At 42.2% G+C, this 13,611-nt stretch overlaps 2 protein-coding genes across 9 annotated transcripts in view; one reads left to right on the forward strand and one right to left on the reverse strand.

Moving 5' to 3' along the window:
- UTRN (utrophin) overlaps positions 1–7,189 on the forward strand; it is a 525,852-nt gene extending 518,663 nt beyond the window's left edge. For 6 of the 8 annotated variants that reach the window (XM_081250822.1, XM_081250825.1, XM_081250824.1 and 3 more), the window contains one exon: positions 2,802–2,893. In XM_081250822.1, the coding sequence (XP_081106948.1) occupies positions 2,802–2,878 (77 nt within the window). In that variant the 3' untranslated portion in view covers positions 2,879–2,893. Of the gene's footprint in view, positions 1–2,801; positions 2,894–5,184 lie in introns of those variants that run through there. The other 2 variants (XM_081250827.1, XM_081250828.1) reach the window with 2 other exon arrangements.
- A 445-nt stretch (positions 7,190–7,634) lies between these two features.
- Positions 7,635–8,225, reverse strand: LOC308626453 (ferritin heavy chain-like). Its single transcript, XM_081251492.1, has one exon. The coding sequence runs from the start codon at positions 8,220–8,222 to the stop codon at positions 7,671–7,673; it is 552 nt and encodes a 183-aa protein (XP_081107618.1). The 5' UTR covers positions 8,223–8,225; the 3' UTR covers positions 7,635–7,670.
- Positions 8,226–13,611: the final 5,386 nt, after the last annotated feature.

The raw sequence follows: 13,611 nt of genomic DNA on the forward strand, positions 1-13,611 counted from the left end.
CACACAAAGAAGCATAGACATACACACTAACAAAAAGAGAAAAAGGAAAAAAAAAAAATATATATATATAAAAGGAAGAGCGCAACCAAACCAATAATCAAATCCACCAATGATAAGAAGCAGTAAATACTAAACTAAAATAAACATCAAATCAGACACAGAAAACCAACCCCAAGTCTACAGTTGCTTCCAAAGTCCACCGCCTCAATTTTGGGAACATTTGTTGTCTCTTCAGGTATTCCACATATGCAGGGTACATCCAGTTGACTGTGAGGATTTAATCTGCTGCTCCTGAGACTGCACAGAGAAATTTTCCTTTCTTTTCTTGTTCCCACAGCTCCTAGGGTTCAGCTTTGGTTTTGGCCCTGCCTCTGTGTGTAGACCACCCTCAGGAGTCTGTTACCTGCCCAGACAGGAGGGGGTTAAAGCAGCAGCTGATTAGGGCTCTCTTCCATACTCAGGCTGGGGGGGAGGGAGGGATATGATAGTCATAATTGGAATGCAGGGCGAGCCTGCAGCAGCAGAGGCCAGTGTGACGTTGCAGCACCCTGAGGCGTTCTCCCGGGCAAGTTGTCCTTGGATCACGGGACCCTGGCAGTGGCGGGCTGCACAGGCTCCCGGGAGGGGAGGTGTGGATAGTGACCTGTGCTTGCACACAGGATTCTTGGTGGCAGCGGCAGCAGCATTAGCCGTTCATGCCCGTCTCTGGGTTCCGAGCTGATAGCCGTGGCTTGCACCCGTCTCTGGAGCTCACTTAGGCAGTGCTCTGCCTTCGGTGGGCACACTGGAGAGGAATCCCCTCTCCTCGCACACCCCGAAACGAAGGTCTCTTGCCTCTTCGGCAGCTCCAGACTTTTCCCTAGACTCCCTCCCGGCTAGCTGTGGCGCCCTAGCCCCTTCAGGCTGTGTTCACGCAGCCAGCCCCAGTCCTCTCTGGGGGGTCCAACCTCCAAAGCCCGAGCCTCAGCTCCCAGCCCCTGCCTGCCCGGGCGGTTGAGCAGACAAGCCTCTCGGGCTGGTGAGTGCTGGTTGGCACTGATCCTCTGTGCGGGAATCTCTCCTCTTTGCCCTCTGCACCCCTGTTCCTGCACTCTCCTCTGTGGCTCCAAAGCTTCCCCCCAGCCCACCCCGTTCTCTGCCAGTGAACGGGCTTCCTAGTGTGTGGAAACTTTTCCTCCTTCACAGCTCCCTCTCGGAGGTGCAGGTCCAGTCCCTATTCTTTTGTGTTTGTTTTTTCTCTTCTCTTTTGCTCTACCCAGGTACGTGGGGAGTTTCTTGCCTTTTGGGAAGTCTGAGGTCTTCTGCCAGCATTCAGTGGGTGTCCTCTAGGAGTTGTTCCACATGTAGATGTATTTTTGATGTATTTGTGTGTAGGAAGGTGATCTCCACGTCTTACTCCTCCGCCATCTTGAAGGTCTCCTTCTGCCTATATTTATTGAGCTTGACTGACGTTCATCAAAATCTCAAGACCTACTACAGTGCAATGTTTTCCTGATTTCTTTTAAAAATATACTTGTATGATTTGTTCAGTATGACTTACAAGACTATAGGGTTAAAATGTTGATTTGGAGAAAAATGGATTTGATTTCTGTTTGGATTTGGGTATTTGTTACTTAGAAGAGAAGCATAACTCTGCCTATGGCGTACTTCATGGTAATGCAACTAAGCTTTCCCTCAGGATGGTGTAGTTCTCATATGTGTAAGGAGATCCACTCTTTTTCTCCTGATATAATTGACATACCTGGTAGGACTAGGCTTTTTTAACCTGATCATTCCCCCCAGTATTGCTGGGGCTCACACTTTCCCTCCAGGCATCATAAGAAAGTGGCCGTTCTTGCTTTCTTTCTCACAAAACATCCACTGTGTGGTCACAGATGTCTTTTTTTTCCCTCAGCAAAGAAAAATGAGAGATGAAAGGAGTAACATGCTGTTTGATTAGGGACAATTCTTATTTGACCCAGAAAAGATGTTACCATCACTGGGGGTGGAGCTCCGTCTGTCCCCAGGGTTGGGTATAAGTCCAATAATTTTGAGATGGCACAGTAAAAGGGAGAGATGAAAAAGCAGGGGTGTTAAAGCAGAGACTTGCTAGTGCCTGCCCTCCCAGGTCCCACCGGATCAGCTACACTGTCCCATGGCCTCTGTAACCAAGAAGGAATTGAACTGCTCAGATGCAAAGGCAAATTAGACACCATATTCTAAGTTCTCTCATGCTCTTAACTGAGCCCATGGAAGGTACAATTAGCCCAAGTTCCTAGAAGACTTCTGAGTGCTGAGGACTAGGCCAGACCTTTCCTTGATGCAGACACATCGCCACCATCTTCCTAGCCTTTGGGGTAAGGGTGGCAGAAACTAAAGATTCAGGCTCCTTCATTTCCCCAATGACCTCTTGGTCAGAATCTGTACTATTCAGTAGAATGTACAGAATTTGCTCTGTTCTAATACATAAACTAAATATATGGCGTGATTTCAGCAGGAAATTTTAAGATTTTTTTGCAAAACTAATTACTCACTGAATGCTTTAGTGTGTACTTATTTGAGAGAGCTGGCATATCTTTTGCATATTTGGGTGGAATTTTTGTATCTTACAGCACATGAGATATGAGAAGCTAACTAGGGAAACTAGCCCTTTTAAAGCATCTGAGCAAAAAAAAAAAAAAAAAAAAAATCCCCAAACCTGTTCTTCTTCTCTTATTAACATCCACTTAACAGCTGGGAATGGTACAGTCCGCGCTTTTGCATGCCTGAAAGGGGGAACCACAGTACCACCTTCAGTTGATTACTTTTGTTTTCTCTTTCAGCAAATCTCCCCAGCAGGCCACAGGTAAGAGTTAATGGGTTGATTGGTTTAGGTGTTATAGATTATAACCTAGAGTAAGTGATTAGCTACCACCGATTTTAGTGCTACTTTATTCCCCATGTAAATAAGTAAACTTGCTTGACATGTTAATTGATTGAATACAACAGTTTGTCAGTCCAGGGAGGGGGACCCCTCCCAAACCAGTCCTTCCAAATGCCCAAAATGCCAAGTGCTTGACCTTTTGTATTCAAACAGCTTTTTAAAGGCCTCCTATGTACTATATAAAGTTACCCTGGATAGATTTGACTGCCACTGTTCTCCCAGGTGTCTACTTAAGGCAGCTATCACAGAACATGGACTTAAAAGCAATGACTGGAGCGGTGCACAAAGGTGGTTTTGTTCCTTTGAGGGGAAAAGGTTTTGATTTTTCATTTAAAATTCTGCTGAGAACTGTTGGCAGCTATAGGCATGTGCCTTTCAGTATGTTCTTTATCAGGTGCTCTTAGAAACAATGTGTCCCAAGACCACAGTAAATCTTTGGAGGACACTTTCTCTCATGAACTTGTTTATGAATCTTTTTGAAACAGTGAACCCTCTGATTGTGTTACCACCGCCTTAATGGCAAGAGGGGCTGAGAGCTTAAGGAGAAGCACAGGTGGTTCATCTTCAGTAACTGGAGGGACAGCAAAGGCATATGAAGCAGATTACTGGATGCGGTGTGAGAGCTCGTGAGAAGGAGGAACCTCACCCCAGAGAGTAAAAGCCCTCTGACTGCTTCTGTTGTCTTAGTGAGTCAGAAGCAGGGGCTTCGGCAGAGAGTGTGGACGGGGAGGAAGCATCGGAGGTGTGAGGAGAGACTGGAGGATGTGTAGTAGCTGCTTGGAGCTCAGGAGAGCACATGGATAGAGAAAGAGACTGACTACCAGGCAGCATTAATGGCCACCAATTTCTCGCTCATAAATTTAACCTGAGGCTTCTCTGCAGGGCTATGCTTGGCCCTTCAGCAACCTTCAAGTTCATGAGCACAGTACCAGAGTAGGCCAAGTATTGCATTTAACCAAAGTTGAAGCTGTGGTTTGGCCAAGAGAGTACAGCAGTTCAAGGGAAGAGGCAAAGGGTTGATGATAATGATTGAACAAGCACCTGAGTTTGGTAGGAAAAGAAGTGAGGATGCATTAGGTGTGGGAGACCAAATATCAATGGGTTGTAGCACCAAAGGATGGGTGAAGTTGGGGTCCTAGTGGAAGTCAGCTGGAAAGGTACAGGTGGGTTGTCAGAAAGTGGGATGATTGAAATTGAAATGTTGGGGGGGATGCAGGTATTGGTGATGGTCTAGATTTGCAGCTTTGAGTGGCTGAGAAGGGTGAGGATGGATTCTCAGAGGAGAGTAGCTCAAGGAACTAAGAGGCCAGAAGTTTGGAAGCATCGTCTATGTGAGCACTGAAATCATGAACATTTAAAAATAGTGAGTGACAGTGAGCCATTTTTTCTTCAGGAGGTAAGGGGACATGAACCAAGGGGCCAGAAGATGACTGCATAGTGGGTGGTATAGTCTGATGACAAGAGAGTCAAAGCTGGGTATTTTTTAGGAAGGAGAGGGAGAAAGTGCTATGAAAAACACAGTATGGACCTATCCAATATCTGAGGAGTGTGAGGGATGAAAAGCAGTCCTGTGTTGAAGCTGTGTCTTCAGGGGAGATCCAGATATCCATTAGAGCATGCAAGTGAAAGATGCATTCAGAGAAGAATTTGAGGACATGGGTTTTAATGATGACGGACCGAACTGTCTGACCTTCTCTTCGAAAGGTTGATGCCACTACCCTGAGTGTGGTCTGGATTTCTATCCTCCCTTGCCTATGTACATTGGCCCTGAGCCTTTAACTGGAACCACTGCACACCCTTGGACTGTAATTCCTGTCTTGAGTTCTTGTTGTCTGGACCCCAGCTGGGGACTGAGACCAGTTGGAGTGGTCAAGGGTACCGCCTCTGCAGGAGACTTCCCACAGACCCTCAGGGAGAGACAGGGTGCTTACACCAGCCTAATTCACTAAACATTGGTACCTTCCTGCAAAAAAAAAAAAGACCAGTCTTCTCAATTTTAACTTGGTTTCCAGCCTGGGCAAAATAAAAGTCTTCCAGACTTCCCCTATATCAGCTGAGTGGATAAAAAGCAGACTAAGTAACTTCAGGATGAGAGCAAAGGACCTCATCCCAGGAACAAAAGTCACATGGGAGTAAAGAGTCCCCATTGAACAAAGCAAAATAGGGCTTGTCTAGTTCTGAAAAAAAGCACTTTAATTTTTTTTTAAGAGTTGACAGATCTCTGCTACCTGTAATGTTTTCTGTAAATGTTGTTCTGACAGTGCTATTTTCCCTTCCCACAGGCAATGTGACGTATTCATCTAGCCAACCAACATTTCTTAACTTACAGTATTGCCCTTTTCAGCAAATGCCAATTTCAAGTTCCATTTAATCAGAAGCTCCATGACTCTTTGAATCATGCTGTTGAGCGCTGACTGTGTGTTCTACTGAAGGAGTAAAACACTGACTATCCAAAGAGAAAAGGATATTTTGTTTTTATAATAATCATATATTATTGTTTTCTTCTTCCCTTTCTATGCAACTGTAAATTAATGAACAGAGTGGTATTTGGAAGTGGTAATACACTTGTCACTGATTTGTATACTGTATACAGTATTGGGAAAGTGGGTGGGAGCTTTCTAATATGACACCTTCTTTTTAATAACCATAAAAATTGCGTAAGAATTAGAAGACAATTTTACATTTTTACATTCCTTCATATTAACCTTGTACAATAACTTCATTTGTTTCTTTGACTCTTTTACCATTATGTTTTGGTTATTTATAATTCATCAGCCACATGACCAAATAGATTTTCTTTATTTGTTTCCATGATATGGCCAAATTAATAAGCTCATATATTTCAATCAAATATTATATGTTTATGGATTAGACTACATCTCTGTGTATACGGTTTAACTTGATTTGACATCATACACTTATTTCTTTAGCAGTCACTTGGATAACCACAATAAATATCCTGTGGGCCTAACTGGCATTTCTATTGGGATTTTTTTTTCCTGCATTTTATTTCCCTGCTCTGTATCAGTAGGTCTTGATTTCTTTATTTATTTCATGTTCCAATCTATATGACAGGATTATAATAATCTCAAAGATCATTTTACCAAAGGTTGCCCATTTAAGCATATTTTCATTTTGACGCAGAAACAAAACTTGGTCCAACTTTTCCTAGTTCCCAGGTCTTGATTTTCATCATTCAGTAACACAGCAGACATTTACCTAATTGTGATACCAAAACACATGGCTGTCTTTGGTTCCCTTTGAAGAAAGTTTTACAGTTGTTTATGTATACTCAAACCCTCTATGACTCTTGAAGCCCCCAGTTATTTTCCTTCTGAAAGCAGACACAAATTTAATGAATGTCTCATTTTACCTTTTGAGTGAATGAACAGCCATTTTATTACCCTTCATTTGATCAATACACTTGGGAACAATGTTCATCAAAAGCCTACATCACTGCTTCTATAGAAGAATGAAATTAATGCTTACATGCTGGCACCCTGGCTTATACCTTTGAGCGCATTCAGTTGGGTATTTGGTTCGGCTTCTGATTTAACATGTATTTGATTCAGTTTAAACATGTTATGTGATTTACCAAATGTAGAGAAACCAAAAAAAGTGAAAATAATGTGTGTTGATTCAAGCATATATGCTTTTAAAACATCAGGACATTTTAACCTTGAGTTCTCTTTAACTGGGATTTGGCCAGAAGGAGGCTTAAAGTTAGAAATTCCTACTCTTTTAGAATAGGTTGGGTGGGTTGGGGGGCAAGGATATCTATTTGCAGCAGAGATATTTTGAGAAGAAGAAAATTGTTTTATATAAGAGGAAAGCCATGACCACCTTTCTACCTCAGATCCGTCTTCATCCATCGTGTTGGAAATAGCTTTATGCTACTGCAGTCTGAAAAATCTAAAGCTTTTTATCAGACCATGTCATACCCAGTAAAAGTACCTATTTAAAGAAAAAAAAATTCCCTGAACTCTGAACTACAAGTTGTAGATTTGGTGTCTTCCTTGTCCTTACTTTGAAAAGTTACGTATTAATTTTTTTCTGCCTGTAATTGTGTGCAACACGTTCTCTATCTGCTATTAAGGAAAAGCTACATAAAACACTACATTGTAACCTTCTAAGGGATAATAAATATAAGAAATATATTGCAGTAACAACAAGGGGAAATAAGTATGTAGTTCTTTTGAAATATGTGGTAAAGAACTAATCATAGACTATCATCTAATCTGGTTATATCTGTATTTTTCATCCTGAATAAAAGTAATTTTAACACAAGATGACTTTGATATTCTTCAGCGGTGTTCACTGGTAGACTCTGAACTTCAAATGTACATTTATGTAAATAAAATATAAAGAGACCCTATATCCTGATAAATCTACATGTGTTCCTGCAGTTTCTCTCATACACACTAAAATACATTCTCTCTTACTCTCACTGTCTCACTCTCTCTTTCTCTGTGTTCCTCTCTTCTCTCTCATATATATAATTCTCAATTTCCTTTACAGATAGAAGGCTTATTGATAGGGAGTAAATAATGTTGGATGTTAAAAACATGTACATGAAACCTATTGAGCTTTTGTTTTTCATTTTTTTGGGGGGGTACCAAATTACTTTATTTGAAGGTATGGTACTAAGGAAAGAACTTTGTAGATGTTTTGGTACAACTTATAGAAAAGGTAAAGGTAACCCAAACACGCGTGCACTGCCTTGATGCAGGGAAGTCATCCCAGTGGCTACGGGAAGCCAGCCTAAGGCTTAGCTCTCATTATCACTATTTCCCAGGGTGTGCTTGTCAAAGAGATACTCTGCCATGCCACATTCGGGGGCCCCCATCTTGTGCAAGTTGGTTACGTGGCCACCCAATTCTTTAGTGGATTTCACCTGCTCATTCAGGTAATGAGTCCCAATGAAGTTACACAAATAGGTGTCATTTTTGTCAGTGGCCAGTTTGTGCAGTTCCAGTAGTGACGGATTCACACTTTTTTCCAAGTGTAGCACGCTTTCCATTGCATTCAGCCCATTCTCCCAGTCATCACGGTCTGGCTTCTTGATCTCCTGAAGGAAGATTCCGCCATGCCGTGGGTTCTGCAGCTTCATCAGTTTCTCAGCATGTTCCCTCTCCTCATGAGATTGGTGAAGAAAGTATTTGGCAAAGTTCTTCAAAGCCACATCATCGCGGTCCAAATAGTATGACACGGACAGGTGGACGCAGGAGGCATAGAGCTCCAGGTCGATCTGGCGGCTGATGGCAGCCTCCGAGCCCTGGTGGTAGTGCTGGCGCACCTGCAAGGGGGACGCGGTCGTCATGGCGGGTGGCCGAGGAGAGGCGGCGGGGACCTTGGGGCGGCCGGAGCGGCGGGTGAGCGCTGCTTCCATCCCTGCACTGTTGAAGCAGGAAACCGCGGCGACTCTCCGCGAGGACTGTCTGAGCTTTTGTTTTAATAGCTTAGGTGCTATTGGTATTTATTGGTTACCCTTCCAAACCCACTTTTAGCCTCATGCTCTTAAATAATGCGCGTTTTGTATATGCACTGGATTTTACCACGCTGGTAGGAGATTTAGTACATTTCGGAAGCTACCCCAGGGGAAATAGCATTGAGAATCATGTTACTTGATTCTAAAAGTAAAAGCTATCTGTGAAACAGAAAAAAACCCCAAACATATAATTTGTTAAAGAAAATCGATCAGGCTTCCCTGATGGTGCAGTGGTTAAGAATCACCTGCGAATGCAGGGGACTTGGGTTCGAGCCCTGGTCTGGGAAGATCCCACATGCCGCGGAGCAACTAAACCTGTGCTCTGCAACTATTGAACCTGTGCTCTAGAGCCCGTGAGCCACAACTACTGAGCTTGTGCGCCACGACTACTGAAGCCCGCGGGCCTAGAACCCGTGCTGCACAGCAAAAGAAGCCACCGCAATGAGAAGCCCGTGCACTGCAACGAAGAGTAACCCCCGCTGGCCTCAACTTGAGAAGGACCCCCGCACAGCAATGAAGGCCCAATGCAGCCAAAGTAAATAAATAAAATTAAAAAAAAAAAGAAAATCGATCTATTTCAATAAACATACATTTAAAACATCCTGTCTACCTCAAAGTAATATCCACATTAAGCATTCCTAAAGAACGAATTGTTGGTTTCCAGCAACCTGTTGAGTAGGTAGTTGAAAATGGAGCTGAGAACAAATGAAAAAGTTTTGTTTTTATACTAAGCCTAAGTCTTCAGCTTGTTACTTCTATCATTGAGAATGTGTATACATATATATATATATAAAATTTTTTTTTTCTCCCTTCCTTTTTTTTTTTTTGAGATACGCGGGCCTCTCACTGTTGTGGCCTCTCCCGCTGCGGAGCACAGGCTCCGGACACGCAGGCCCAGCGGCCATGGCTCATGGGTCCAGCCGCTCCGCGGCATGTGGTATCCTCCCGGACCGGGACGCGAACCCATGACCCCTGCATCGGCAGGCAGACTCCCAACCACTGCGCCACCAGGGAAGCCCTATATATATTTAAAGAATGTAGCTTGCTTTTGGATATTCCCCACCCCTCTGGACCACCACCATTCAACTGTTTCAGTAGACCAACTTTTTCAAGGGCCTTTCTTAATTCACTCGTTGAGAATTTGTTGAAACCACTAATACCGCACCACCTAACACTGTAAGCAGGCTCCCCACAGTTCATTGACATGATACCAGCTTGTGTTTTTGTGAGGTTAATTAAGTGACAAGAGTGAGACTTCGATGGAGGCCAGGAGCCAATCACAATCATATTACATTCACTACCTGTGGTATTAGTTATTTATTGCCACTATAATGTGACACAGCAGCCATAAAAACTCATAATCATTTATTTAGCTCATGGGTTGTGAGGTTCAGCTGATCTGGGCAGGACTCTTCTGATCCCAGCTGGACTTGCTCACATGTCTGGAGTTGACCGGCTGTTGGGATGGCTAGACTCAGATGACTGTGGCACCTAGGCGGGGTTCTTTCATCCACTAGCAACCTAACTAACTGGGTGTGTTTTTGTGCAATGACAGACTTGTGGGACTGCAGATGGGCTCTGCTGAGAACTGGTGCATCATCACTTCTACTGAATTCTGTTGGTCGAAGCAAGTTATAAGGCTAGGTATGGGGAGTAGATTCCACCTCTTTTGTGAGACAAACTGCGGAGTCACGGACAAAGGGTGTAGCTAAGGGGAGGAGCCATCAGGTTTCACCTTATAAACTTAGAGGGAGGAAAGCAGCAGACATGGGCCAGAATACTAACATGTCCATTTCCTTGGGCATGATGTCCACTGCCTCAATGGAGTGGGAAGGAAGCAGCCTTTTTATGAGGCCTTCTTTTAAAACAAAGATCAAGAAGATCAGCCCCTCCTCCCCAGGCTATCAATCCAATTTCAGAAGGAAACACAAGTAGGAAAACTTACCATGTCTTTGCCCCAAATCCTAGGAAAAGCAGAAGACCTCCTGATAGAAAAGGACTGGTACTAAAATTAGAAAAAATTAGAAAACATAAAACAGTTATTAAAATAAAACAATAAAAATTAGAAAAAATAAAAACAAAGAATAAAGAAAGAAAAAAGCATAGGTGAGAGAATAAAAGGGATATTATTATAAACTGCTCAGAAGTTTTGTTTAAATTGTTAGCTGGAAGAATACACAATACACAGGAGGTTCTTCACATTGACCAAATGAGTAGATACATGTGATATCATACCCTGGCAAGCATTTGTCTAGAAACACGCAACTTATTTGCACTTTGTTTAAACTTACCAACTTGGCACTAATCTTGCATTTTGAAGGCATTCCAATTGGTGACATAGTTTTCATAATTTGGGAATATTTTCAGTGTATGCTTGGGTTCAGCTATTCTTTTACAGATAGCTTATTTTTTTGGTACTGTTTTGAATTTTGTACGTGAGTAATTAGGAAAAGTTAATTGACAATTTGCCCACACCTTGCTCTGTTGTCAGTCCAGAAACCACAAATGTTGAATTTGTAATTAAGTGAGAAGAGGTCCCAGGCTGCCATGGAATGTAATTACAATTAGTTCCTGATTATACTTTCTTAAGAAACATTTTTTGAAAGTATTAAAATACTGATTTTTAACTTTTTACTTCAAATCAATTTTTTTCTTTTAATTTAGATAAAGTAAAATAAAATGACATTATAAAACTGTTGGAAAGAATTGAGCCATTCTAGCATAAATCTGACCCCAGTGAGCCTATCAAAATCTAGAATAGTCTTGTTCATTACATTCCATGAATCTCATGAGCCATGTTTACCCCTTAGCAAACTGAGGACAACTATTTATGCTGCTTGGGATGTCTGTGAGGGCAGTTTCAAAAGCTCAACCCTTCCCCAAATAGTCCTCATGTATCCTGTTCTCTCCCCACTCCCACCCCGACCATGCAGGTTAATATTGGTAATGATATCCAATATAAGAGGCTGCTTAGCACAAAACAAAACGCATGCTGGATGCTATATCCCCAATATGTCATTAATGAAATAATAAAATTTTAAAAGTAAAGAGGACTCTTGTGATTAACTGGAGGATGTTAACCACAGATCAAAATTCTGCCTTGACTTGAAATTTAGTGGCTATAACTGAACTGGAAACAAAATATCCAAGTGGCAGGCAAGGTATTGTTCAAGTTGCAGAAAACAGAGTTAGTTAGGGAACAAATCCCTGCCTGCCTAATCTAATGGTTCAGCCCAATGATAAGCAAGAGGGTATGATAATAGTAATGGGATCTGGAAGGAAGATTAGCAGGTCCTTATAAGAACTTGTAGGGCTTCCCTGGTAGCACAGTGGTTAAGAATCTGCCTGCCAATGCAGGAGACATGGGTTCGAGCCCTGGTCCGGGAAGATCCCACATGCTGCAGAGCAACTAAGTCCGTGCACCACAAGTACTGAGCCTGCGCTCTAGATCCCGCAAGCCACAACTACTGAGCCCACATGCCTCAAATACTGAAGCCCGTCCACCTGGAGCCCATGCTCTGCAACAAGAGAAGCCACAGCGATAAGCCTGCGTACCGCAACGAAGAGTAGCCGCCGCTTGCCACAGCTAGAGAAAAGCCCAAGTGCAGTAACAAAGACCCAATGTAGCCAAAAATAAATAAATAAACAAACAAATAAATAAATTTATTTAAAAAAAGAACTTATAGTGCACTCTAGATCCCCACAGGATGTGTATCCAAATATAGGGATACAGCTCAAGGAAAAATGTGAGAATTAACCACCACCTATAGAACCATATCCCAATAATTTCACTGTGATGTTTCAATGTGCTTGTTTGTGATGTCAGAATCCAAAGAAGACATCATGATGATCAATGAAAATGCAATGGATGTAGCAGGATTTCGCTACTAAAAGGGTTCCTTGACTAAATAATTTTGAGAAACAGTGCATGCTCTAAGGCCCTTTGGAGATTCGCAATGCACATGAACATAATAAAAGCTTTGAGAAATCCTGAAGTAAAGAAACCTACCTAACTGTGTATCACTCTGCATTTCTAAAGCATTCAGCAACAGAACTCTTTTGCCACTTACCTGTAAACATTCTGTAATGTACACTTGAGGTGCTGAATTAGTCATTGGTTTTAATCTTGCAAATATATATAGGTGGTGAGCCCATGAAGTCTAGAAAAGTGACAAGTGAAAAGTAAAACAATTATAAGTATTAATTCAGGATTTTAAAACAGGAAGTAATCTTGTGTGACAACCAATATATTTCTATAATTAAAGAGATACGCTAAAGCATGGGTAAGAGTCAAGACAGTTTGCCCTCTGTTCTCCGTTCAGGAAACATTTTTATTTCCAGAGGAAAGTAATTTCTATTTCTAAAATCCATGTCTTCCTAAACAAGCCATGCATAGCAGGCATTACTAAACCAGGCATGTATTACAAACACCACAGGATCTAGGAATGGCTGGGATATCCAAAATTTTTCCTGAGATCCCAATTTTTTTTTACTTCTTTGCTTAATTAATAATAAGAATTCCTGGTGTGTGCTAAAACTGACCCAAACATTATCCAATCATAATATGATTGCTGGGACTTCCCTGGTGGTCCAGTGGTTAAGACTCCATGCTTCCATTGCAGGGGGCACTGGTTCAATCCCTGGTTGGGGTACTAAGATCCCACATGCCACGTGACCAAAAACAAAGCAAATAAACAAACAAAACAATATGATTACCATGTTAAATGGAGCTATAAATGCCATATATTTTCTCTCTTCCAAAAGCCCCTTTCTTTTGCAATCTGGCTCTTTTGCATGCAGGTAAAAACTCCATCATATTTTCCTCCGGATCTATTCTTTTTTTTTTTTTTTTTTTTTTGCGGTATGTGGGCCTCTCACTGTTGTGGCCTCTCCCATTGCGGAGCACAGGCTCCAGACGCGCAGTCCCAGCGGCCATGGCTCACGGGCCCAGCCACTCCGCAGCATGTAGGATCTTCCCGGACCGGGGCATGAACCCACATCCCCTGCATCGGCAGGCAGACTCCCAACCACTGTGCCACCAGGGAAGCCCTATTCATATTTTTTTAAATAGCAAAACAACGTTCTAGATTGTCACAATCTGTTTGAATTATTCTCTAATCTATTTCTTCAGTGTTTTGAGACATGTACTGATTATTAAATTCATTTCCCACATACTATTGATAACAAACCAAGGAGTTGTAGATAGCAATTTTTGGAAATG

Source organism: Mesoplodon bidens, assembly GCF_964165515.1.
Source record: "Mesoplodon bidens genome assembly, chromosome: 12".
Lineage (NCBI taxonomy): Eukaryota > Metazoa > Chordata > Mammalia > Artiodactyla > Ziphiidae > Mesoplodon > Mesoplodon bidens.

What these genes read in the sequence shown, in the direction of transcription:
- LOC308626453 (XM_081251492.1), bottom strand. Translation starts at nt 8,222, where the DNA reads ATGACGACCGCGTCCCCCTTGCAGGTGCGCCAGCACTACCACCAGGGC.